This window comes from Protopterus annectens, chromosome 2.part0, assembly GCF_019279795.1.
Source record: "Protopterus annectens isolate FY-2018-M chromosome 2.part0, PAN1.0, whole genome shotgun sequence".
NCBI lineage: Eukaryota > Metazoa > Chordata > Ceratodontiformes > Protopteridae > Protopterus > Protopterus annectens.
Window position 1 is genome coordinate 720,654,724 of NC_056728.1, and position 27,094 is coordinate 720,681,817.

Below are 27,094 nucleotides of genomic sequence, written 5' to 3' on the forward strand. Positions count from 1 at the left end.
CATGGAAGAGCTCTTGGATCATGTGGTCCAGGGAGGTATGATCCTAGCCCTGAGTAGCATCCTGCCTTCGCCCAGAATGATACCACAATATAAGGACAAAATGATTGACTTCAACAATTTGCTAAGCTTCTGGTGTCATTCAAAGGGGATCCAGTATCTGTCTGCCTGGGACAACATGATTGACAGACCACGATGCTTTGCCAGAGATGGTCTGCACCTGTTGCCCCTGGGATTCAGATTACTGGCTAAGGATCTTGCCACCCTTATAGTGCCTTTTTTAGGCAAAGTTCAAAGGACAAAACCACCACCGTAACAGGTACAAGCATTCAAAATCTGAAGGTAATTCTACTCAGTGCTAGAAGTCTAAACCTCAAAATGCACTCTCTCGAGGCACTCCTAAAAATGGAAAATATTGATATCTGTGCAGTAACTGAAACCTGGTTCAAGGCTCTAGAGAGCACCCCTGCAATACCAGGCTACAACTTCTTACCACACTTTTCGGCCACCAAACCAAGACCGAAACACTAAAGGTGGAGGAGTGTCAATATTCACCAAGGATATTCGCACCACCAGGCTAGTTGCCCAACACAATGCATCTGAAATTCTCCAAGTGCAACTAACACTAGAGAAGACTGCAATCCAAATTGTAGCTTGCTACAGATCCCCCAACATGCCCCAAGATTCTCACTACACCTTTCTAAATATACTGGAAAAAATTAAGATAGAACCAAACATCCTAATACTGGGTGATTTTAACTACCCTGCCATTAACTGGGAAAACTATTCATGTACCAACACCTTTGCCCAATGGTTCTTGGAATTCATAAATTCCAACGCCCTGGATCAACTAATCCATAGTCCCACCAGGGGCTCCAATATCCTAGACCTGGTCATTACCAACATGGGAAATCGATGCTCCACACCTATGGCCACCCCCTCATTAGTCAGGTCTGACTATAAGCTAATCACCCTTAACATCCACATCCCACCCCTACCCCCCAGTAAGGAAACCTCCATAAAAAACTTCTCCAAAGCCAACTTCATGCTACTCAAGTCAGAAGTGACAAACTTCCTGACACCCATGCAAACAGGAACTGAAAGTTCAACTGTTGAATCCTACACTAAGGCACTGTACGAGCACATCCACTCATGCATGAATCGTGCCATCCCAAATAGAACCAAGATGCTCTCATCCAAAAAAAGGAAGCCAATCTGGTGGTCCCCTGTCATAAACAAACTTTACAACAAAAGGAAGAAACTGTTGCAGAAAAGAGGAAAATCCCAGGATGCAAAAAACTCCCTTACCAACCTCAGTAAGAAACTGAGATCCTTCATAAAATCCTCCAAAGCTAGTTACGAAAATAAAATTGACAAAGATTCCAAAGACAACCACAAGGCATTTTATAACTATGTCAAGAATCTAAATGGCAATGCTCAGATCTGCTCTGAGCTAAAACAGAATTGTATTAAATATACTGATCCCAAGGATGTTGCCAATATCCTGGCAGATCGATTCAGTGCCAACTTCACCCCCCTCTCACCCCCTAAATGGCCCATCTCAATACCGGAAGATTGCCAAATTTCAGTAATAACGGCCACATAGGTAAAAAACACACTCTCCAAAGCTAAGAATACAGCATCCATGGGACCAGATGACATCCTGGGCTGTGTACTACATGAACTACAATATGAACTGGCACCTCACCTAAGTGTCATGTTTAATCATAGCTGCACCTCAGGCTCCATGCCCTATGAGTGGTGCAGAGCTACAGTTATCACACTCCACAAGGGGGGATCCAACTTGGATCCCGGAAACTATTGTCCCATCAGTCTGACGAGCCTTATCTGCAAGGCCATGGAGCGTATTATCATGGAACTTATAAACAAAGATATTGGCAACCTTCAAACACTGGACCCCACCCAGTTTGGGTTCGTGAAGGGCTGATCTTGTCTCCTGAACCTGATTGACTTCTTCGAATCAGTCTCCAGAGCCATGGACAAGGGTAAGGTGGTTCACACAGCCTATCTAGACCTTTCCAAGGTCTTTGACACCATTCCCCACTCTGGAATTAGAGATAAACTTACTAAACTGGGCATTAAACCCTATGTCACCCAATGGGTTGCTAACTGGCTTACTGATAGAACCCACACTGTAAAAGTAGCAGATTCCAAATCCAGCTCCAGACAAGTGACAAGTGGAGTATCTCAGGGTTCAGTCCTGGGACCGCTCTTGTTTGGCATCTACTTCTCTGAAGTACAGGCCAACACTAAGGGACTCTGGCTAACAAAGTTCACAGATGACTGCAAACTGGGAGCCATTATTGAATCCCCAAATGATGTGGATACTCTACAAAAGGGCCTTGCAGAAACAGATGCTTGGTGCCAGGGCCATGGGCTCAAGCTCAATGCCAAGAAATGTACAGTTATCCCCTTTGGGAAAAAACATATAACCATGAATTACCATATAGGTGGCAGTACACTAAACACTGAAAGTGTGATAAGAGACTTAGGGACACAGGTGGACAGTGGTCTCACCTTTGATAACCACATCGCCACAACAGTAAGGAAATCCTTCTATGTGGCACACCTCATCACTAAGGGCTTTTCATCCAGAAAAAAGGAGGTCATTGTCCCACTGTACTCATCCCTCATTAGACCCATTATAGAATACAATGACCCATTTGGTATGTACCTCTCAAGACATCTGCAACAACTGGAAAGGCCGCAGAAATACCTCACTAAAAAATCACAGGCCTAAAGCAGATGCCCTACGCTGAATGCCTTAAAAAACTCCAGCTATAATCTGTCACATATCGTCTACTCAAAGGTGATCTCTGCTTAACATACAAGGCCATGTCAAACCCAGAGCTGTTGGACATGCTACACTTAAAGAAATCCCAATCCCTCAGAGCCACATGCTCCAGGGATCTAAACCTTGTCATCACAATAAACAAAACATGCTGGAGGGATAGGTTCCTGACCCAGAGACTCCCCAGACTCTGGAACAGATTGCTCATACATGTCAAGCAGAGTGACTCTCTGGCCCTCTTCAAAACGAACCTTGTTGATTGGATGGGAGAAAGGAAATTCACCCTGGGGATCATGTCAGTCGCCCTGGTAGACAGGGGCCCAGGGAAGTAAATAGTGTGAGAAGAAATAGCCAGAGAATTGTTATGGCTAGGCTTGTATAGACCCTAGGGTTGATAGCCTAGTACCAACCTATGAACCATAGACTAATCACTCTGGATATTCACATTCCGCCCGCAACCCCAACCAAAGAAACCACCGTGAAAATCTTTTCCAAAGCAGACTTCACGTTGCTTAAGACCGAGGTGGAAAGGTTCACAGCCCCCACGCCAATGGACAATGCTGTCCAAGCTGCTGAAACCTATACAGAGGCACTCTATAATCATCTGCAGCAATGCATGGATCGTGCTAACCCAAGTCAAACCTAGACTCACTCCTCCAAGAAAAGGAAACTGGTCTGGTGGACCCCTGCCATAAACAGGCTCTACAATAGAAGGAGGAAACTAGTACAAATAAGAGTGAAATACCTAGAAGGACAGACATCCCTGATCAATATCAGCAAGAAACTACGATCCCTCATGAAATCATCCAAAGCTAGCTTCAAAAGACAAATTTCCAAGGACTGTACAGATAACCACAACCGTTTGTTAGCTATGTCAAGAACCTAAGTGGGAACTCTCAGATCTGCTCTGAGTTGGTGCAGACTGGCACAAAATACACTGAACTGACTGATATTGCCAACATTTTGGCAGACAGGTTCAGTGCAAACTTCACACCCCTCTCACCCCCTAAATGGCCCATAACCATACCAGAAGAATGTATGGCCTCGGCAATCACCAACACACAAGTTGAAACAGCCCTATCCAAAGCCAAAAACACAGCCTCAATGGGACCGTACAATGTCCTAGGCTGTGTCTTACAAGAGCTACAAGTGAACTAACCCCTCATCTAAACACACTGTTCAAACCCAGCCTCTCTACAGGCTACATACCCACAGAGTGGCACACAGCAACAGTTATCCCACTCCACAAAGGTAGTGCCACAACAGACCCCAGGAACTATTGCCCTATAAGCCTGACTAGCCTGGTCTGCATGGCTATGGAGCACATCATCATGGAACTCATTAACAGAGACATTGGGAACCTCCAGACACTTGACCCAACCCAGGTCAGCTTGATTGAATGCACATCATGCCTACTGAACCTGTTTGACTTCTTACAGTCACCTAGCCTTAAGTGAGGGGTGTGGTAGTTCACACATACTACCTGGACCTCGCCAAGGATTTTGACACCATTCCCCACTCAGGTATTATTTATAAACTCACCAGCCAGTACATACACCCATACATCACAGGTTGGGTTGCCAACAGGCTTACACACAGAACCCACATGGTAAGCCTAGCAGCCTCCAGGTCCAACTCTTAACCAGTCACAACTGCTGTCCCACAGGACTCAGTCCTGGGACCCCTACTGTTTGCCATATACTTTTCATAGGTACAGGCAACCATAGGTGGACTACAGCAGACTGTGTTTGGGAAATACTACAAACTGGAAGCCATAATTGACAGTCCAGCTGTCACAGACGTCCTTCATGGGGCCTCACATAGACCAACACAGGGTGTCAAATCATGGCCTCCAGCTAAATGCCACAAACTGCATGGTCATTCCATCTTGGGAAAACTAAACACTCATATATTAATACATGAGTGGCAGCCACTTTAATACAGGCGAGGTAATGGGTATGTGGGGTCTATATTAGATAGTGATCTCTCCTTTGACAATCATATCTCCAAAGTAGTTAGGACATCCTTCTATGTAGGCCATCTGATTACTTAAGGGTTCACATCTAGACATACTGAGGTTATTGTGCCCCTTTATTCATCAATCCCATCATCGAGTATGATAACCCATTTGGGATGTACCTCAGAAGACACATCCAACAGCTGGAGGGTCCACAAACATACCTCGCCAAGACGATTACTGGCCTCAGACATGTGTCCTATGCTGCTAGACTGAATGAACTCTTGCATTACTCAGTGGCATCTCGTTTACTCAGAGATGATCTTTGCTGGTCAACAAAGCAATGTCCAAGTCAGGCTTAATGGATATGCTCCACCTATGGGAATCCATGTCACAGTGAGCCACACACTGTAATGAGCTACACCTTGCCACAACCATAATTGGAAGATGCTGAAGTGACAGATTCCGGTCACAGGTACTCCCCATGCTTTGGAACTACATCCCTGATTACATTATATGGAGCCCCTCACTAACACTCCAGGGAAACCTTGCAGAGTGGATGGGGAACAGTGGATACACCCTAGGGATCCCGCAATTGGCTCTACTCCACAGAGGGACAGTTAGTTAGTCAATGGGGTGGCAACAGCTGACACATTTTGGCTAGGCTTATGAATGGCCTCGGGCAGTTAGCCAAGTACCTACCTATGTACCTATGAACCTATACATACAGTATCAGCACATGCTGATAGCTTAATTTACTGTTCAGGTGTTGACTTACCTTGTGCAAATAGCAGCTGTGTGTGCAATAGTTGAGGGATGTCTAAGTAGGATGCACACAGTAGACTGCCTATACATGACAATTTACAGGTGTGTGTGTGCCATCCATGTTTACTGTGTGTGGAGGTGGAGAAGGGTGTCAGTCCATAGGTGCCTACACTGTCAGTGTGTGTGCTATATGTTCCCTCTTTGCCAAGGCATGGGCATACTGGGCATGCCTCCATCTGTCTACTGGGGCTGGCTCAGGGAGTTCATGGTCTTGAGTCCCTCTGTGGCTGTGGGGCCCTTGGCAATGGTGGTGAGCTGTGAGGGCCTCCACCATTCTGTCCCTGCTGCTGTTGTTTCTGCAGGATCATATTGTGTAGCATGGCACATACTATGAAGATGTGGGCAGACATGCCTGGAGCATACTGCAAGGCTCCACCAGATATGTCCAAGCAACGGAACCGTGATTTCAGCATCCCAAATACACACTCTATGATGATTCTGGTTTGTGTATGTGCCTCATTATGGTGTTCTTGCATGGATGTGTGTGCATTTCTGAAGAGAGTCATCATCCACGGTTCCAGTGCACAGCTAGCATCCCCCACCAAGTGGCCATACATATGGGATGTCCCCCCTGGTAAATACCTAATACAGCTGTGAGGCATGCCAGATGTGGGAGTCATGATAGCTTCCAGGGCTGCCAGCACACACGACCTGGCAGTTGATGGAGGGTTATCCCTTGCGGTTTATGTATCACCTACCCTGCTCACCAGGTGGTGACGATGTGTATGTGCATGCAGTCTATTGCACCCAGTACCTCTGGGTATTCTGCCACACAATGGAAGAGATGCATATTGCTGGCCAACTCCTCCTGCGTTTGGGGGTAATATATGTGCTGATTGGCATGTGGTAAAATGGCATCCAGGAACTGGTGGAGTACCCTGGATGCTGATGCCTGTGAGATCCCCAGGATATCCCCAGCTGGCCTTTGAAAGGTACCTGTGGCTAGTATTCTCAAGCATACCTTTGTGTCCACTGGGATGGGTTCCACTCTGTTATTTCTGGCTCTGAGACATGGCCAGCACAGCTCAACAAGTTGCTGTATGGTGTCCCTGTCCACCCTGCCAGGCTCTACTATCTCCAGATCATGTAGCCCCTGGTAGGTTACCCTGGGTCTGAACACTCTTCTCCTCCAGTACCTGAGGTGGTTGTCAGCATCATCCTCCACACCACCTTCAGTTTCCAACACATGCTGGTAAATATAAACTATGACAGCCCCTAACATGTACATATTAAAAGTTCCCTGTCTGTATACACCGATGGTGCAGGGTTTATGGGAATACGCAAGTGTGTGTGAGGTGCTTTCACACTTTATACTATTGTGCTATGGATGCTGCTGATGTCATTGAGTGTGTATGTGTAATTCCAGCTGCAGGGTATCTTAATTATGGGTTTTACAGTGAGTACTGCAATTGTGGGGCCTTTGGTGTTGAATTATGCTTGCCTTCCGTGATTCATCTGTTGCCCTTTAATTCACTTTTAAACCCAAATCCCCTCCCATTGTCAGGCATGCATCCAGCTGCCGGCTTTCTTGTTTTGTACTTCCCTTACCCAGGAATGTGTTGCAAAATGTGTTATGTAGCTGATCTACTGCAATTTTGCTTTGTTCTGCTGTGACAGTACTGTTTTCTTTGCAGTATGGCACCTCCCCTTTCCTGTTCTGCAGGTAGCTGATAGCAGCCTTGTTAGCTGTTGTCAATGGCCCACTGTGGGTTCCTAGGTGTTAATTACTCATTTGGACTCCTTTTTCCATGCTGCAGCATTTCCTTATTTTTTTTTCCCGTATCCTTCCTGTTTCCACTCTGGTGCACACCATGCACAGCCATTTACTGGGTTTACAGCACGTTTTCATCCACGTTCACATGCACATTTGGTTACCTTGTGTGCTCTCAGCTAAGCAAAGCTATGGCTACTTCAACACACCTCTATCCTGCAGCTTTGTAAACCGTTTTTTTTCGGTTTACATTTCTGCATGCTTACACTACACCTGCACCACTTTCTGAATCACTATATACCTTCATTTGCCTGCTACACTGCTGCACATGGGGTAATTAGCATACAGGCGCCAGGAGCTGTGTGTGCGTAGCTTATGTGGGGTAGTGCATGTGAGAACAGCTCTTACCTGGATCGCTCGGTGACCATATTTGGTGTTGGAATGCCGACGATACACCTGCACCTGGCGCAAGCTTCATGAATCCCGGGGAGAGACTGAATCAATTCTTTCCTGCCCCTCAGATGTTATCTCTGTTGCAAAAAGGTACCATGGTCACCAGAACCCTAGTAGCATATAAAATTGAGCTGTTGGAATCCAGAATGGAAGAAATGGTAGAATGAACTAGAAGAACTTGGACCTGTCTGGAATCCCAGAACTGCCATAGATCCTTTAACATTTCACATTAAGCAGTTAGCTTTACAAATAAGACTGAGTAATGAGGATATTCTTTTGAAAAGAGCTCACAGAATGTTTATTCTAAGATCATCCTCAGTGTTGAAGAAACCAAGGAAGTTAATAGTGCATTTTTTGGCATATTTATTGAAAGCAAAGGTGTTGTCAATGCTATAGACTCCAGGGAAGAAACAATCATGTGATGAATCAAGGGAGCTGTGTGAACAAGACTACAGTCTGAAGACTAGGTAGGGAAGAGCTAAGTTTATACCACTTGTGTATCTTTGTCAGGATTGCAAGTTAAGGTTTTAGATGCCATACTCAGCCTTTTTTAAGTTTTCTTTCCATTTGGAACTAAGATATTTTTGGATTCTCAGAATGTTTTCCAAGTGGTGCAGGACTAGTCATCTAAAAGAGGTGAAGTAAGGCATTGGAAGAAGATACCAAGACTCCAGTAAAAAAGGACCAGTGAGATGCAGACAGAAAAAAAGGACTGTACAAGGCTCATTTCTTCTTCTTTTTCAGAGGAATCAGAATAAAGGCAAAGAGTAATGAATGAAAATTAACTAAGTAGAAAGCTGCAATACTTTACAGAAGATACTCCATATATTCCTTTTCCTGTTTACTTTTCTCACCCCCTTCCCATTTATTTGTTTTGTTTGGAAATGTACAATAATCATTGCTTCTTTAGGGATGTTGGATTAAAGTTAAAGGGTCTGCGATGGCATGAAACTATAATATATGTTGAGTTAGTGTTTACAGGTTTCAGCGGGAAACAAGGATCTGGCAGGCTAACATGGGAACTTTCCACCTTTCCCACCTCCTTTGGGGAAGAAACTGTGAAATAGTTTAAGCAACAAGTAGGCAGTGATAGGAGCTCTCAAAATGGTGACTGATTTTTTGGCAACCAAGTTACATTGTTATTCCTCTCAGCCTGAGCAGAAGAACAACTTTTGCCCAATACCTCCCTTGAAGGGGATACAAGTGGAAACTATTTTCTATACTAAGGGATGTTACTATAGGAAGTAAACATATTAAGACTTTGCTAATTGTACAAGTGACTTTGCTGACTATTATTTTTGGTTTAAATGTGTTGTCACTGATCTTCTGCATGCACAGAGAGAAAGAGAGAGAGAGATAAGAGGATAGACAGTTATTCTACTTATTTGGTGTGATGTGGGGAATGGGGAGCATAGATGAGTGGCGCTTGAAAATAGTCTTTGTGAAGAAGCTTGACATGAATGACTATACACTGAAACTAATATCAGGGGGAAGACTTATAGTGAGCCATGATTTTTCCAAGATGGATGGGGTAGCAAATGGAATCATTTGTGGACCATTAATAATTCACATATGTGAACATGGAAGAACACTATGCCATGGCTTATTTTTGGATAGACAGTAGGTTGGGGAAATGAATTTCTTATGAAATTCATAGAAGGCCTAGAAAAAGTGTTGAAAACAGAGGGCCTAGTAGCATGGAAAATGTTTTTTAAACCCATAATGATGATAATATTGGTGTGACCTGGCTTCACACAAAGCTTTATAAGGAATGGACTATTCAGACAGGGGTAGTCTTCTGGGATCAAATAACAGTGGGGGAATGAATGATGGGCAGACAAGAGGCATCGGAAAGATTGGGTTTTAGGAGGGGGAATCAGTTACTGATCAAAGTGAAAACTTTAGGAAGTTAAAGACTTGCATCCCTCCTAGAGAACAGAAGATACCAGAATATGGTGCCCTAATAGACGAGATAAGAAACAAAAGTCTGCCTTGAAAAAAAATATTAAATAGGCATTGGACTACATTGAGAAAAACTGGTAAAGAAGCAGATGCTAGATGTAGGCTTGATTTGGGAGAATTTTTTGGAAACTTTAATATCTATAGAGCATTGGGATAAAGTGTGGACAGGGGTCAGAAAACCTGAAATGTAAGGAAATTCAGAATCTTTAGCTGGACATTGCAGTATAAATATCTCTATATACCTTGGAAGTTGAGTTTAATATATCCAGGTGTAGTGGACACGTTGGTGAACTGGGTCTGATGAAGTGGCAAACTGGAAGCACATATTCAGGGATTGCCCTGTCCTGGCTAAATTCAAGCTAAGTAGTGTGTTGGCAAAATTATGGTTGGAGGGGACAGAGAAAATATTTAAAAGATTTATCTAGAGTATTCAAAGAGGGTAAATGGTCAAGAAGTAAAAGGACTCTGTTAGCAGCCAAAAAGTGATGACTAAAAAGTGGAAACAAAAGCGAAAAATAAAACTGTTGTTAGAGAGATTTCACAGATGCTCCAAGAAATATCAAAACTAAAGAAACGGGCTGATGACTTGATGGGAAAAAGTAGATATGAAGAGAAATAGTAAACCTGGAAAAGTGTTTTACGTCTAAATTTCCAATACCGTTTGTTGAATGTAGGAAAGTGGTCTATGAAGGGTAGAAGGGGTCACCTTTTATTGCATCCTGCCTACCTCCCTACTGTGGACTATGCCCATTCCCCAAATATCAAGAGGAGTTGAATGTAGATGAAAAGAACTTGAGAGGGATTTAATTTAATTTCAGAAAGTCTATGATTTTTCTATACAGTTTTACAGTGTGCATATAAGTTTAATGGGGTGGCTGTCTTCTGTTTTTTTTTTTTGGAAAAATGGTGATGTAAAAGCTTTGACAGTTGCAGTAACATTGATTTAAAAATAAATAACACAAGCTCAAAGAAAGAAAAACATAATGTGATTTCAATTCTGAGATTTGCTGTTCTGACTTGTTAATATGTAGCAAAATATTTTCCTTTATTATTTTTAAATCACTCTAAGTTGTTATCTAAACTGTAGCATTATTTATTTATTTCCAGTTTGATGACCGAGAAGGTCCACTGGGCTCAAGGAGCCCATTTTCAGTGGAGACCTGGGGAGAAAAGCTCCATATTACATAGTAAAAATAAGCAAAATTTAATATTATATAGTAAAACTAAGCAATTATAATAGCAAACTAGAAGACGAGTGGATGGGTAACAGAAAATACACCCGTGGGATCACTTAATTGGCTCTGCTTGACAGAGGCTCAATTAATTAATCAATGGGGCAGTGAAAGCCGACACACTCTGGCTAGGCTTATAAATGCCCTCAGGCAGATAGCCTAGTACCTACCTATGAACCTAAGAATATACATTACATACTTACACACTAGATTAGAGAATAATAAGTTGTACAGAGGTTGTAAATCATCTGTAAATGAATTTTAAAACTAACATTTGTAAGATAGTGAATGCATTATGAAGTTACCTTAGCATAACTGGATATTGGAGGTCTACCTTTAGTGGAGGGTTTACAGGATAGTCTTTAGAAGTATCAAAAGAAAAAGAATAAATTGTATACTTGAGCATTCAGTTATGATGTAACAGGCATACTGTTAAAATCACATTTAAGTTATGTCTCAGTGCCAGTTCAATAGGCAGTATGTGTCCATATCACTGTTTGTCCATAACAACATTATATTGCATGGAGCACCACGAATACCATCCAAATTCAGGGAAAAGACAGATTTATGAAGTTAACTCATACTGTCACCTCTAGGTGTCAAATATTGCTTTTTCATATTTGCATCAATAATTCCAAAACCATGTTATATCCAAGGTTTTAAATTATACAATGACCCCCCCCCCATCAATATTCCAAAACGTGCACGCTGATTGGTCAGCGTGCCGATTGTAAATCAGACTTATACTAATGGAAAAAGGTCCGGTCGCCCGGACGTTTTTCATTAGTATAAGTCTTGATTATTTAGTGTTTTTGGTAGCAATGGAAAACAGAAGAGCTCCATTGATGTAATCTCGCTATATTAAATGAGTTTAACATAGCGAGATATCTTAAAAAAAGCAACGGAGATCTTCCTTTCTCCATTGCTTTTTTTAAAGATATCTCGCTATGTTTAACTCATTTAACATAGAGAGACAGTTTTAAAAAAGGGAACGGAGATCTTCCTTTCTCTGTTGCTTCCCCACACAGCTCTGATGTACTGCTTAAGCATACACATGCACAGTACATCCGAACTGCCGCAGAATACAAGACAGTTGTGGAAAGGCAGCATGGAGGCATTATACAATGCCATTATTTAAGAAAAGTATTTTTTTTTCTTAAATAATGTCATTGTATAATAGCAATAACCCACTACTGGGTGTGGGTAATGCTGGATTTACCCACGGTTGTCTTTGTTTGGCCACTCGGGCTTCGCCCTAGTGACCAAACCACACCAACCATGGGTAAATCCAGCATTACCCACACCTAGGCATGGGTTATTGCTTAAATATTTAATCTTAAAGCTTTCACAATAGCAAACTCAACTGCATTAAAATTTGACCTCTGTCTAGTGCAAGTAACTAGATATTAACTTTTGATTTAAGATATCAATTTATATAGCTATAATGTTCACACTTTTCTGAATATCTTAACAACCAAGTGACACAGACAGAACTCCTTAGCCTCATATGAAAGCTTTCAGCTCGATGAATAAAATGCTGCTGACAACGTGTGTAACGTGAGCGGTTGCTGAGATATTGTAAGTTGTTTACAAAATATTACAAATTTATTGTTACTGTGTTTACTGTGACGTAGAAAATTCATTTTAAGACCTGGAACCTAAAGAATACTACCACTATAAAAATAGTTTGTACTGAAGAATTTGCAATTGATACTTCTTTCATAATCCCTATGGTTCGAGATATGAACATTTGTTGGAAATGTGAGGATGTAATTTGATTCTGTGAAAAGGCTTAGGCTCCGCCCATTGGAAGTTATAGTGCAAACCTCCTGAGCTCCATTGGAGTGAATGAGGCACTAGTCTCGTGGTAGAGCATAAAGTGCAGTCAGCAACCACCACAAAATAGCAGTGCAAAAAATGTTAAAGGAAATACATAATAGCATGCCACCACTGTTCTGTGATAGTCATTCTCTGATGGTGACAGTGGTAGCTGTTTTACAGTTTTCATAGCGCTACTACAGCTTTTTCTCCAGCTTTTGCAGTATATGGGAGAAATTTAAGCTCCATGTACAACAAAAAATTATGATGGGGTCTACCTGATTATAACCCAAGGTCGTTATGTGTTCCTGGCATGGATGTCAAAATTTGCTTCTCAAGCATCACTGTTGATGTCAGTTTCTTGATATCCATGTCTTGAACACATAACAATTCATTTATGATTAAACTCCTGATCAGAATCCTTTATAATATGAAAATTCTCCACATTTAATTTTTATTTACGCAATCATGTGTTACAATTAACAACTCACTAAATTTCCAAATTCATATTACAGAATGTTTTATAGTAGGGAGTGGAAAATTAGACTTCATACAGAAATGAAACTGTCAGTAAAATATTTTCACAGTACTGGACCCCATCTAGAACATAGTAGCACAAAACTTGCCTGATATAATACTCTCTCTGCATGACCATTAATTCTCGGACATGCCATAAATGGAAGGGCTCAGTGGTTTAAACTTCTTATTACATGAAGAATCAGCATATGTATTATATCGTTGTGTATATGTAGCTGTAACAGAAAAAATAACAATGTAAAGAAAGAAGAAATATGAAAAAATAGTAGAAAAATGAAATTATTGTGCAATCCTCCAAAGAAGAAAGTAATAAAGTAATTTTTTCGCACAACTAATTATACTAAATCTGCGAATGGTAAAGAATCTTAAAACATTCTATCACTCTTGTCTAGCTAACTCAGAAGTTGGATAAGATTTCTTAGTTTATTTCAGACATTGAGTTGCAATTCATCGAAGTTTTATTAACTTTCTCTGACAGTTATCTCCATGGATTCAAGGGATAAAGCCCTAATATGACCCAGGCAATTTGGAATCAAGTGGTAGACTGATCAGTGTAGGAGCTGACTCTACAGGGAGAAGAATGAAAGGTCACTGTCTGCCTGTTTCTGTCATAAGAGAGGGGTCTGTGTCTTCATGGTGTGCACTTTTGCTGTTGTAAGGTATAGGAGAGTTCATCCGTGGGCCTGCATCACTCATGGAAGAGAGTGACAGCTGAGTGCCTAACCCATTGCACTCATTCCTTTTCAGTACTACTGGGTATATGTGCAATAATTTGAACTTTAAAAAGTGTAACACCTGTCATGGCTGTCTGGATGACGGCCAGCCATGATTTCAGTCTGGAATGAAAGATCTGTGAAAAGAGACATAATTAGCTGGCAGGCAGGAGAAGAGCAAAAAGTGTCACAAGACAAAGCTTCTTTGAGTCTGTGTGAAATGTACAGCTAGCCCAGTAACAGCAGCTTAGGATTAAAAGAAATAGTAAGTGAACTGTATCATTAACTAAGACAGAAGTATACATCCCGAGCCCATATGTAAAAATGGGAAAAGGGGCTGTGGATGGATGGCAGTATTTACAAATGCTAAATATTTCTGCAAAATGTTAAGCACTACAGTTTGCTGTATTTTTATTTCTATAATTGCTTTTATAAAATTTTGGAAGGCAAAACTGACTTTGAAATTATTCTTACCAATTTTTATATTTCTGAAAATGCTGTGGCTAGTAAAGCCAACACTAACAAACTTACACGTATAGGTTCATAGGATGGTACTAGGCTAACAGCCCTAGGGCCTATACAGGTCTAGCCATAACAATTCCCTGGCTATTTCTTCACACACTATTTACTTTCCTGGACCCCTGTCTAGCAGGGCAACTGATGTGATCATCGGGGTGAATTTACTTTCTATCATCCAATAATCAAGGTTCCTTTTGAAGAGGGCCAAAGAGGCACTCTGCTTGACATGTATGGGCAATCTATTCCAGAGTCTGGGGAGTCTCTGGGTCAGGAACCTATCCCTCCAGCATGTTTTGTTTATTGTGATGACAAGGTTTAGATCCCTGGAGCGTGTGGTTCTGAGGGATTGGGATTTCTTTAAGTGTAGCATGTCCAACAGCTCTGGGTTTGACATGGCCTTGTATGTTAAGCAGAGATCACCTCTGAGTAGACGATATGCAACAGAGTATAGCTGGAGTTTTTTAAGGTGGTCAGCATAGGGCATCTGCTTTAGGCCTGTTATTCTTTTAGTAAGGTATTTCTGCCACCTTTCCAGTTGTTGCAGATGTCTTGAGAGGTACATACCAAATGGGTCATTGTATTTTATAATGGGTCTAATGAGGGATGAGTACAGTGGGACAATGACCTCCTTTTTTCTGGATGAAAAGCCCTTAGTGATGAAGTGTGCCACATAGAAGGATTTCCTGACTGTTGTGGTAATGTGGTTATCGAAAGTGAGACCACTGTCCACCTGTGTCCCTAAGTCTCTTATCACACTTTCAGTGTTTAGTGTACTGCCATCTATATGGTAATTCATGGGTACATGTTCTTTCCCAAAGGGGATAACTATACATTTCTTGGCATTGAGCTTGAGCCCATGGCTCTGGCACCAAGCATCTGTTTCTGTAAGGCCCTTTTGTAGAGTATCCACATCATTTGGGGATTCAATAATGGCTCCCAATTTGCAGTCATCTGCAAATTTTGTTAGCCAGATTTCCTTAGTGTCGGTCTGTACTTCAAAGAAGTAGATGCCAAACAAGAGCGGTCCCAGGACTGAACCCTGAGGTACTCCACTTGTCACTTTGTCTGGATCTGGATTTGGAGTCGGCTACTTTTACAGTGTGGGTTCCATCAGTAAGCCAGTTAGCAACCCATTGGGTGATGTAGTGATTAATGCCCAGCTTAGTAAGTTTATCTATGATTCCAGAGTGGGGAATGGTGTCAAAGGCCTTGGTAAGGTCTAGATAGGCTGGGTGGACCACCTTACCCTTGTCCATGGCTCTGGAGACTGATTCGAAGAAGTCAGTCAGGTTCAGGAGACAAGAGTGGTCCTTCATGAACAAAAAAACTGGGTGGGATCCAGTGTTTGAAGGTTGCCAATGTCTTTGTTTATAAGTTCCATGATAATACGCTCATTGGCCTTGCAGAAAAGGCACATTAGACTGATGGGATGGTAGTTTCCGGGATCCAAGGTGGATCCCCACTTGTGGAGTGGGATAACTGTAGCTCTGCGCCACTCAGTGGGCACAAAACATGAGGTGAGGCTATGATTAAACATGACACTTAAGTGAGGTGCCAGTTCATATTGTAGTTCATGTAGTACACAGTCCGGGATGTCATCTGGTCCCATGGATGCTGTATTCTTAGCTTTGGAGATTGCATTTTTTTACCTGTGTGGCCGTTATTACCGGAATTTGGCAATCTTCCGGTATTGAGATGGGCCATTTAGGGGGTGAGAGGGGGTGAAGTTGGCACTGAATCGATCTGCCAGAATATTGGCAATATCCTTGGGATCAGTATATTTAATGCCATTCTGTTTTAGCTCAGAGCAGATCTGAGCATTGCCATTTAGATTCTTGACATAGTTATAGACTGCCTTGCGGTTGTCTTTGGAATCTTTGGCAATTTTATTTTCGTAACTAACTTTAGAGGATTTTATAAGGGATCGCAGTTTCTTACTGAGGCTGGTAAGGGAATTTTTGCATCCTGGGATTTTCCTCTTTTCTGCAACAGTTTCTTCCTTTTGTTGTAAAGTTTGTTTATGGCAGGGAACCACCAGATTGGCTTCCTTTTTTAGATGAAAGCATCTTGGTTCTATTTGGGATGGCACTATTCAAGCATGAGTGAATGTGCTCGTACAGTGTCTTAGTGTAGGATTCAGCAGTTGAACTTTCAGTTCCCATCTGCATGGATGTCATGAAGTTTGTCACTTCTGACTTGAGTAGCATGAAGTTGGCTTTAGAGAAGTTTTTTTATGGAGGTTTCCTTACTGGGGGGTGGGGTGGGATGTGAATGTTAAGGGTGATTAGCTTATGGTAAGACCTGACTAACAAGAGGGTGACCATAAGTGTGGAGCATCGATTTCCCTTGTTGGTAATGACCAGGTCTAGGATATTGGAGCCCCGGTGGGACTATGGATTAGTTGATCCAGGGCATTGGAATTTATGAATTCCAAGAACCGTTGGGCAAAGGTGTTGGTACATGAGTAGTTTTCCCAGTTAATGGCAGGGTAGTTAAAATCACCCAGTATTAGGATGTTTGGTTCTATCTTATTATTTTCCAGTATGTTTAGAAAGGTGTAGTGAGAATCTTGTGGTTTGTTGGGGGATCTGTAGCAAGCTACAATTTGGATTGCAGTCTTACCTAATGTTAGCTGCACCTGAAGAATTTCAGATGCATTGTGATGGGCAACTAGCCTGGTGGTGTGAATATCCTTGGTGAATATTGACACTCCTCCACATTTAGTGTTTCGGTCCTGGTTTGGTGGCCGAAAAGTGTGGTAAGAGTTGTAGCCTGGTATTGCACGATTACTCTCTGGAGCCTTGAACCAGGTCTCAGTTACTGCACAAATATCGATGTTCTCCATTTTTAAGAGTGCCTCGAGAGAGTGTATTTTGAGGTTTAGACTTCTAGCATTGAGTAGCATTACCTTCAGATTTTGAATGCTTGTACCTGTTACAGTGGTGGTTTTGTCCTTTGAACTTTGCCTAAAAAAGGCACTATAGGGGTGGCAAGAGCCTTAGCCAGTAACCTGAATCCCAGGGATGACAGGTGCAGACCATCTCTAGCAAAGCATCATCGTCTGTCAATCATATCGTCCCAGGCAGACAGATACTGGATCCCATTTGAATGACACCAAAAGCTTAGCCAATTGTTGAAGTCAATCATTTTGTCCTTATATTGTGGTATCATTCTGGGCAAAGGCAGGATGCTACTCAGGGCTAGGGTCATACCTGCCTGGGCCACATGATCCGAGAGCTCTTCCATGTCTCTTTTCATGTAGTCCAGGGAGGAACGTCTCAAGTCATTCACTCCAACATGGACAATAACAGAGTCATATTTGTACTTGTTGTGGAGTGACTTGAGTGCATGCATTATGTGGTGGATGCTGGCACCCAACAGGCAGCTGACTGTAATTTTCTCCTTGTTCAACCTGGTGAGTGGGACATCAGTTTGCCGGACTATAGAGTCACCTATGACTAAAGTGTTAGGTACCGTTGGCTTGCCTTAGGGGCTGTTGCTGGGTGGCACACTGGTGTTGTGAACTATGTGACACTTTGGTTGTGATTGGTGTTTGTTTGCGTTTCAGCTTCATAGGTGCTTGTTTCTTGGTCAGGTTACAGTTAAGGGCCTCTGCATATGTGAATTTAGTGTTGCTATATGTGGGTGTTGGTGGTGTGGGTTTAGAAGGGCTATGTGTTGCTTGAGGTGTAGTGTGGGTGTTAACCTTCTGCTCTTGACTGTCTTGCTCAATCTTGGGTGGAGAGAGCTTTCCTCCCATTTTGGCTATGTAAGTGCATCTCTCACAGGTTGTAGTGTTGGGTGATAGGAGGAGAGGGTTGTCTGTGTACATGAGGCAATTGCTGCATTGCCCCAGTATGCCCAGATACACCAGGTGGACAGGAGAAATCACTGGCAGCTGACACTTGGACATGCCTGGTTTAGTGCTTTTTTTTTTGTAAAGTACAGGAGCTGTTTTCCCTTACCTTAGCAAGGTACTTTGCAATTATAGGCTTAGTGCCTACTATTAATTTCTCCTTATTAACAAGGAGAGTTGAGTGCTAGTATCAGTTTAAGGCTTCCTAGGTCTTTCCAGCAGGTATTGGAGCAAGTGCTAGTCACAGGGATGATTAAAGGTAAGATGAAAAAAATGCACACTGCAGTGTGCACTAGAGAAGTTAGATGTGAAATTAGGTAACTTATGTTTTACCTGTTTAAAAAGTTAACGTTTAGCAGAGAGTTACTATTTTTAAAACAGCAAGATGGATTGAAAGGGGTGGTCACTTTTGTGTTCTGGTACTATGGAATACAGTAGGATGGCCAATAAATTTAAATAGTTGAAGGGGAGGGATTTCAAAAATGATGATTTTTTGTTTACTCTCACAAGCCAGTGAAAGTATACAGGAAATGAGATATATGGTCAGATTAACACAAGAGGCAGGCAACTAGAAAGACAGTGGTATTTAACAAGACAACTGTAACTGGGTGGGAGGGCGGGAAAAAATTTCTGCCTGACTCAGAAGAGATGGAGCTGTGGTCTCTTTTGAAGTTTTAATATGCTGTTAAAGCAGAATACAAGTAAAACCAAGGTAAAGAAAACAAACCACAGTATTCAAAATATAAAAAGGCAATAAAGTAATACAAAATACACAAAAATAAAAGCAAATTATCCTTTCCTTCACAGCAAAGTGTAGCAGCGTCTGGATGAGCCTTTCTGGTAAAGCTCTGAAATGTTTTATTTTACCCCTTAAATAGAATGTTTAGTTCCTAGCTCCACTCCCTCAGTTCACAAATGATTAACCTTAAGTGACCTCTTCTATCTTATGAATGAGTCCTTAATTGATCAATTCTAATTTCTGCCTGACTCAGAAGAGACAGAGTTGTGGTCTCTTTTGAAGTTTTAATATGCTGTTAAAGCAGAATGCAAGTAAAACACAAGGTAAAGAAAACAAACCACAGTATTCAAAATATAAAAAGGCAATAAAGTAATACAAAATACAAAAAATAAAAGCAAACTAACCTTTCCATCACAGTAAAGTGTAGCCGAGTCTGGATGAGTCTTTCTGGTAAAGCTCTGAAATGGTTTATTTTACCTCTTAAATATAATGTTTAGTTCTCAGCTCCACCCCTTCAGTTCACAAATGATTAACCTTAAGTAACTCTTCTATCTTATGAACGAGTCCTTAATTGATCAATTCTAATTTCTGCCTGACTCAGAAGAGAAAGAGCTGTGGTCTCTTTTGAAGTTTTAATATGCTGCTAAAACAGAATGCAAGTAAAACACGAGTAAAGAAAACAAACCACAATATTCAAAATATAAAAAAGCAATAAAGTAATAAAATACAAAAAATAAAAGCAAACTAACCTTTCCTTCACAGCAAAGTGTAGCAGAGTCTGGATGACCCTTTCTGGTAAAGCTCTGAAATGTTTTATTTTACCTCTTAAATAGAAGGTTTAGTTCCTAGCTCCACCCCTCAGTTCACAAATGATTAACCTTAAGTGACCTCTTCTATCTTATGAATGAGTCCTTAATTCATCAGTTCTAATTTCTGATTGACTCAGAAGAGACAGAGCTGTGGTCTCTTTTGAAGATTTAATATGCTGTTAAAACAGAATGCAAGTAAAACACAAGGTAAAGAAAACAAACCACAGTATTCAAAATATAAAAAGGCAACAAAGTAATACAATATGCAAAAAAAGTAAAGCAAATTAATCTTTCCTTCACATCAAAGTGTTGCAGAGTCTGGATGAGCCTTTCTGGTAAAGCTCTGAAATGTTTTATTTTACCCCTTAAATAGGTTTAGTTCCTAGCTCCACCCCTTCAGTTCACAAATGATTAACCTTAAGTGACCTCTTCTATCTTATGAATGAGTCCTTAATTGATCGATTCTAATTTCTGCCTGACTCAGAAGATGTGGTCTCTTTTGAAGATTTAATATGCTGTTAAAGCAGAATGCAAGTAAAACACAAGGTAAAGAAAACAAACCACAGTATTCAAAATATAAAAAAGCAATAAAGTAATAAAAATACAAAAAATAAAAGCAAACTAATCTTTCCTTCACAGCAAAGTGTAGCAGAGTCTGGATGAGCCTTTCTGGTAAAGCTCTGAAATGTTTTATTTTACCCCTTAAATAGAAGGTTTACTTCCTAGCTCCACCCCCTCAGTTCACAAATGATTAACCTTAAGTGACCTCTTCTATCTTATGAATGAGTCCTTAATTCATCAGTTCTAATTTCTGCTTGACTCAGAAGAGACAGAGCTTTGGTCTCTTTTGTACAAAATACAAAAAAATAAAGCAAATTAATGTTTCCTTCACAACAAAGTGTAGCAGAGTCCAAATGAGCCTTTCTGGTAAAGCTCTGAAATGTTTTATTTTACCCCTTAAATAGAAGGTTTAGTTCCTAGCTCCACCCTCTCAGTTCACAAATGATTAACCTTAAGTGACCTCTTCTATCTTGTGAATGAGTCCTTAATTGATCAGTTCTAATTTCTGCCTATCTCAGAAGAGACAGAGCTGTGGTCTCTTTTGAAGTTTTAATATGCTGTTAAAGCAGAATGCAAGTAGAACACAAGGTAAAGAAAACAAACCACAGTATTCAAAATATAAAAAGGCAATAAAGTATATATATATATATATATATATATATATATATATATATATAGATATATATAGATATATATAAAGTGGTGTTTTCTTTGGTGATACACTTTTTATAGTTATGCAACAGTCGAAGTTCATTAGTGGATTTTACACTTTCCTCAGGTTTATATGGCACTGGAGTTAGTGGTGAAGGGGGCTCTACCAGCTGCATAAATGTTATTTGTTATTGTACTATATTTATATTTATATTTGTGTGTGTGTGTGTGTGTGTGTGTGTGTGTGTGTGTGTGTGTGTGTGTGTGTGTGTGTGTGTGTGTGTGTGTGTGTATGTGTGTGTGTGTGTGTGTGTGTGTGTGTGTGTGTGTGTGTGTGTGTGTACACACATATATATATGTATATATATATATATATATATATATATATATATAGATATATATATATATATATATATATATATATGTATATGGGTCTACTTCATTTCGTTGAAAACTCATTTCATTGAATTTCAAAAGACTGGGACCATTTCATTGAAATCTCCCTTCACTGAAAACTAATTTCACTGAAACTCATTTTGTTGAACGTTATATAATGACTTTTCCCCCTGTAGTGTGATCCTGGAGATAGTATATATAGTAAGGGGGTGTGGGCGGTGTGTGGGGTGTGAGGGTCGAAGACCCCCACATAGTTTGGTTATATGGTGTCTTCTGGAAAGTGTTATTCATTGAACTTGTAAGTATCCATCTGTATGCTTTAAAACATTTACAACATGTGGGGGGCTCTGTCCTCACACCCCTCCTTACTTTATATGCTAACTCCAGGATTGCACTACAGTGGGGAAAAGGCCATATATAACTTTCAACAAAATGAGTTTCAGTGAAATGAGATTTCAGTGAAGAGAACTTTCAGTGAATTGGTCGCAGGAAACTGACTTTCAGTGAAATGAGTTTTCAACGAAATGAAGTAGACTCATATATATATATATATATATATATATATATATATATATGCATTTGTGTATCTAACCAACCAGCAAATACATTTTGTGTATGATAAATACTCCAGTAAAACAGAATGTACTTTAGATACAACTACTATATATATATTCTGTTCTGGTTTTGAACCATGACTGTTCAAGCTAATGTGATTCTTTTTATGCCATATAGTTCGAAAATGCCCACTACTCCTTACTCCTTTACATGGGCATGTTAACTGTTCAACCAGTGATACTTCATACAGAACTGAGTGCCATGTAACTTGTGACAGAGGTTATCGGCTAAAAGGAACATCGAAACTCACGTGTCAAGCAAACTCTCAGTGGGATAATGATGCACCACAATGTATAGGTATGTCATTTCATTCTGTATGTTTTTCTTATTTACTTTCTTTTTAAAACTGATAATTACATAAACAGGAATTTACAATAACAAGTATTTTGAAAAAAAAATCAAGGGGTGTTTCATATTTATATGCTTAATTACAAAACAGAGCATAACATTTACAAAATATGTCCATAATATAGAATGAGTTTTAACTATCTCATACTTCTCTCAGCATTTATATGTTACTTAATGGCAGGAATCCATGAACAGCTGCTACAACACAGCTGCATGATTAAGCTAGGCATACAATGGGATTTAACAGAATTAATACTACTAAGACTATTCTAAATTGCATTTTTTTAACAAATAAGTAGATTTTACTGAGCATCTACCTTCCTTCATTGTTTATGCATGTTTGAGTACATGTATTCAGTCATACAAATGTTTATAATTTTCCAGAAACTGTAAAGTTCTCATAAGCATCATACTACATGACTTAAAAATGCATCTGTTTACCACTTTGGGCTTGGTCTGTTATACTGATAATAGATGAGCTAATGACAGGCTCATCAAACGATCAAACAAAATAAATCGAATGTCAACATAGCACAGTCATCAGCTTGCCTACTAATCCAAAATAAAGCAAGCAAAGTACATGAATCCATGCTCATACAGCTTTGCGCACACACACACACACACACACACACACACACACACACACACACACACACACACACACACACGCACACACACACAGTCAGTCCATACACCATTTAACAACCATGTGCCTGAAACATACACAAAATACAACAAACACAAGTCTTACATAAGGTGCAAGCCCCATCTCCCGAAAAGGAATATAACTAACTCTGAGATCACATTTTCCTTGAGAAAAGTGCAGCTTAGGAGGGAGTCACATAAGCATCTGCCTTGCACAACACCTTTCACATAGTCCAGATGCTGTAAACAGACACTCACTGCATCTCCATCCTGAAGACACAAATCACAAGCTACTAATTAATAACCCCATACCATAGGTTCATAGGTAGGCACTAGGCTATCTGCCCAAGGGCCTACATAAGCCTAGCCAACAAGGTTCCCTGGCTTATGCCACCCAGGAAAGTTATTTTCCTGTGCCACTGTTGAGCAGTGACACAGAAGTGATCCCCGGGGCGTATTTCCTATTTCCCGTCCACTCATCAAGATTTTTCTTGAAGAGTGCTAATGAAGAACTTTGCTTGACATAGATGGGTAGCCTGTTCCAGAGTATGGGAAGTCTCTGGGACAGGAATCTATCCCTCCAGCATGTCCTGTTTATTGTGGTGACAAGGTTTAGGTCCCTAGTGCATGTAGCATGGAGGGATTGGGATTTCTTTAGGTGTAGCATGTTCAACAGCTCTGGGTTTGACATGGCTTTATATGTTAGGCAGAGATCACCTCGGAGTAGGCAATATGCTACAGAGTAAAGCTGGAGTTTTTTGAGGCAGTTAGTATAGGGCATTTGTTTGAGGCCAGTATTCCTCTTTGTGAGGTACTTCTGTGGCCTTTCCAGCTGCTGCAGATGTCTTCTGAGGTACATTTCAAAAGAGGCATTGTACTCTATAATGGGTCTAATGAGTGTCGAGTAGAGGGGAACAATGACCTCTTTTTTCCTGGATGAGAACCCTTTTATGATGAGGTGTGTCATGTAGAAGGACTTCCTGACTACTGTGGTGATGTGACTATCAGAGGAGAGACTACTGTCCACCTGGGTCCCAAGGTCTCTTATCATGCATTCAGTGTTAAGTAGATTGCTGCCTATGTGGTAGTTCATGGATACAGAGTTTTTACCAAAGGGGATGACACTGCACTTTTTGGCATTGAGCTTGAGGCCATGGCTCTGACACCAGGCATCTGTCTCAGCGAGGCCCTTCTGTAGGATGTCCACATCATTTGGGGACTTGACTATGGCTCCTAGTTTGCAATCTGCGAACTTCATTAGCCAGAGGCCTTCTATGTTAGCCTGTACTTCAGAGAAGTAGATACCAAAGTGGAGAGGTCCCATGACGGAACCCTGTGGTACTCCACTTGTCACTGCTTTGAGGTCAGATATGGAGTCTGCAACTTTTACAGTGTGGGTTCTGCCAGTGAGACAGTTGGTAACCCATCTTGTGACATAGGGATTTATACCTAGTTTAGTGAGTTTAGCTATAATTCCAGAATATGGAATGGTGTTGAAAGCCTTGGTGAGGTCAAGATAGGCTGTGTGAACCACCTTACCCTCATCTATGACTTTCGTGACTGTTCAGGAGGCATGATCTGCCTTTCACAAACCTGAACTGGGTGGGATCCAGAGTTTGGAGGTTATCAATGTCTTTGTTTATGAGTTCCATGATGATACATTCCATGGCCTTGCAGACCACGCTTGTCAGGCTAATAGGTCGATAGTTCCTGGGATCAGTGGTGGCTCCCCCTTTGTGGAGTGGGATAACTGTTGCTGTACACCATTTAATGGGCACAAAGCCTGATGCAAGGCTATTGTTGAACATGGTGCTTAAGTGGGGAGCCAGTTCGTTCTGAAGTTCATGTAAAACGCAGCCTGGGATGTTGTCCAGTCCCATGGATGTTGTGTTTTTGGCTTTAGAGAGTGCAGCTTTTACCTGCGTAGTTGTGATTACAGGGACTCTGCATTCTTCCTGTATAAATATGGGCCCTTTAGGGGGTGAAAGGGGGGTAAAGTTAGCACAGAACCTATCTGCCAGGATGTTGGCAATATCAGTTGGTTCTGTAATTTTCTTGCCTTTGTGCTGTAACTCAGAGCAGATCTGGGTGTTGCCATCGAGATTTTTGACATAGCTATAGAATTCTTTGTGGCTGTCCTTGGAATTAGTGGTGATTTTGTTTTCGTAGCTAGCTTTGGAGGATCTTATAAGGGATCTCAGATTCTTACTGAGGCTGACCAGGGAGGTCCTCCACTCATGGGATTATACTCTCTTTTGAAACAGTTTCTTCCTTCTGTTGTACAGTTTGTTTATGGCAGGGAACCACCAGATTAGCTTCCTTTTTTTTGGAGGATCGCGTCTTGGTTCTGTTTGGAATAGCATGATCCATGCACTCGTGTAAGTGCTTATAGATTGCATTTGTGTAGGATTCAGCAGTTGTAACTGGGTACCATGAAGTTCACCACTTCTGTCTTAAGAAGCATGAAGTTGGCTTTGGAGAAATTTTTTACTGTGGTTTCCTTAATGGGGGCTGGGAGCGGGATGTGGATATCAAGCTTATGGTTGGATCGGACCAACAAGGAGTTGACTTCTGGTGTGGAACACCGGTCACTCATGTTGGTAATGACTAGGTCTGGGATATTGTTGCCCCTGATGGGGGTGTGGCTAAGTTGATCCAGGGCATTGGAGTTTATGAATTCCAGAAAGGGTTGAGCTAAGGAGTTGGTACATGAGTAGTTTTCCCAGTTAATGGTGGGGTAGTTGAAGTCGCCCATTATTAGGGTGTTTGGTTAAACCCTAATATTTTCCAGTATATCAAAAAAGAGGAGTGGGAATCCTGGGGCATGGTGGGGGATCTGTAGCAAGCTACAATTTGGGTTGCAGTTTTGCCCAAAGTTAGTTGCACTTGGATAACCTCGGATGCATTATGCTGAGCAACTAGCCTGGAGGTGTGGTTATCCTTAATGAATATGGACACACCTCCGCCTTTGCTGTTTCAGTCCAGGTTACATGACTGAAAAGTGTGGTATGAGTTATAGCCTGGTAGTGCAGGGGTGCTCTATGGAGCCTTGAAAGAGGTCTCAGTCACTGCACAGATATCAATGTTCTCCATTTTAAGGAGTGCCTCGAGTGAGTGCATTTTGAGATTTAGACTTCTAGCATTGAGTAGCATTACCCTCAGTTTTTGCTTGCCTGTTCCTGTTATGGTGGTGAATTTGTTATTTGAACCTTGCCTAAAAAAAGGCTCTATAGGGGCAGCAAGAGCCTTAGCCAGAATCCGGAATCCCAGGGATGACAGGTGCAGGCTATCTGTCACAAAGCATTGTGGTCTGTCGACCTTGTCATCCCAAGCAGACAGATACTGGATCCCCTTAGAATGACACCAGAAGCTTAGCCAATTGTTGAAGTTAATCATTTGGTCCTTGTACTGCGGTATCATTCTGGGCGATGGCAGAATGCTACTCAGGGCTAGGGTCATACCTGCCTGGGCTACAAGATTAGAGAGCTCTTCCATGTCTCTTTTCATGTAGTCCAGGGAGGTACGTCTCAGGTCATTCACACCAACATGGACAATGACAGAGTCATATTTGTACTTGTTGTGGAGTGACCTGAGTGCGTGGGTATGTGGTGGATCCTGGCACCCAACAAGCAGCTAACAATAACCTTCTCCTTGTTTAGTCTGGTGAGTGGGACATCAGTGTGCCTGTCTATAGAGTCACCTATGACTAGTGTGCTGGGTACGTTGTTTTGCCTTATTGGCTGTGGTTGAGTGGCACTCTGAGTCTGTGGGCTATGTGTCATTTGGGTTGTGTTGGGGATGGAGGTTTCTTGCGTTTCTGCTTTGGAGGTCTCTTTTGCTTAGACAGATTATTATTGAGAGCCTCTGCGAATGTTTTTGTGTTACTATGCGTGGATTTTGGTGGTGTAGATTTAGTGAGACTGTGGTGTGGTGCAAAT

At 41.3% G+C, this 27,094-nt stretch overlaps 1 protein-coding gene across 3 annotated transcripts in view; it reads left to right on the top strand.

Moving 5' to 3' along the window:
* Positions 1-27,094, top strand: part of SVEP1 (sushi, von Willebrand factor type A, EGF and pentraxin domain containing 1) — a 2,252,988-nt gene that overhangs the window by 631,427 nt on the left and 1,594,467 nt on the right. For all 3 annotated transcript variants that reach the window (XM_044061036.1, XM_044061037.1, XM_044061038.1), the window contains exon 6: positions 22,281-22,460. In XM_044061036.1, the coding sequence (XP_043916971.1) occupies positions 22,281-22,460 (180 nt within the window). The remainder of the gene's footprint in view (positions 1-22,280; positions 22,461-27,094) is intronic.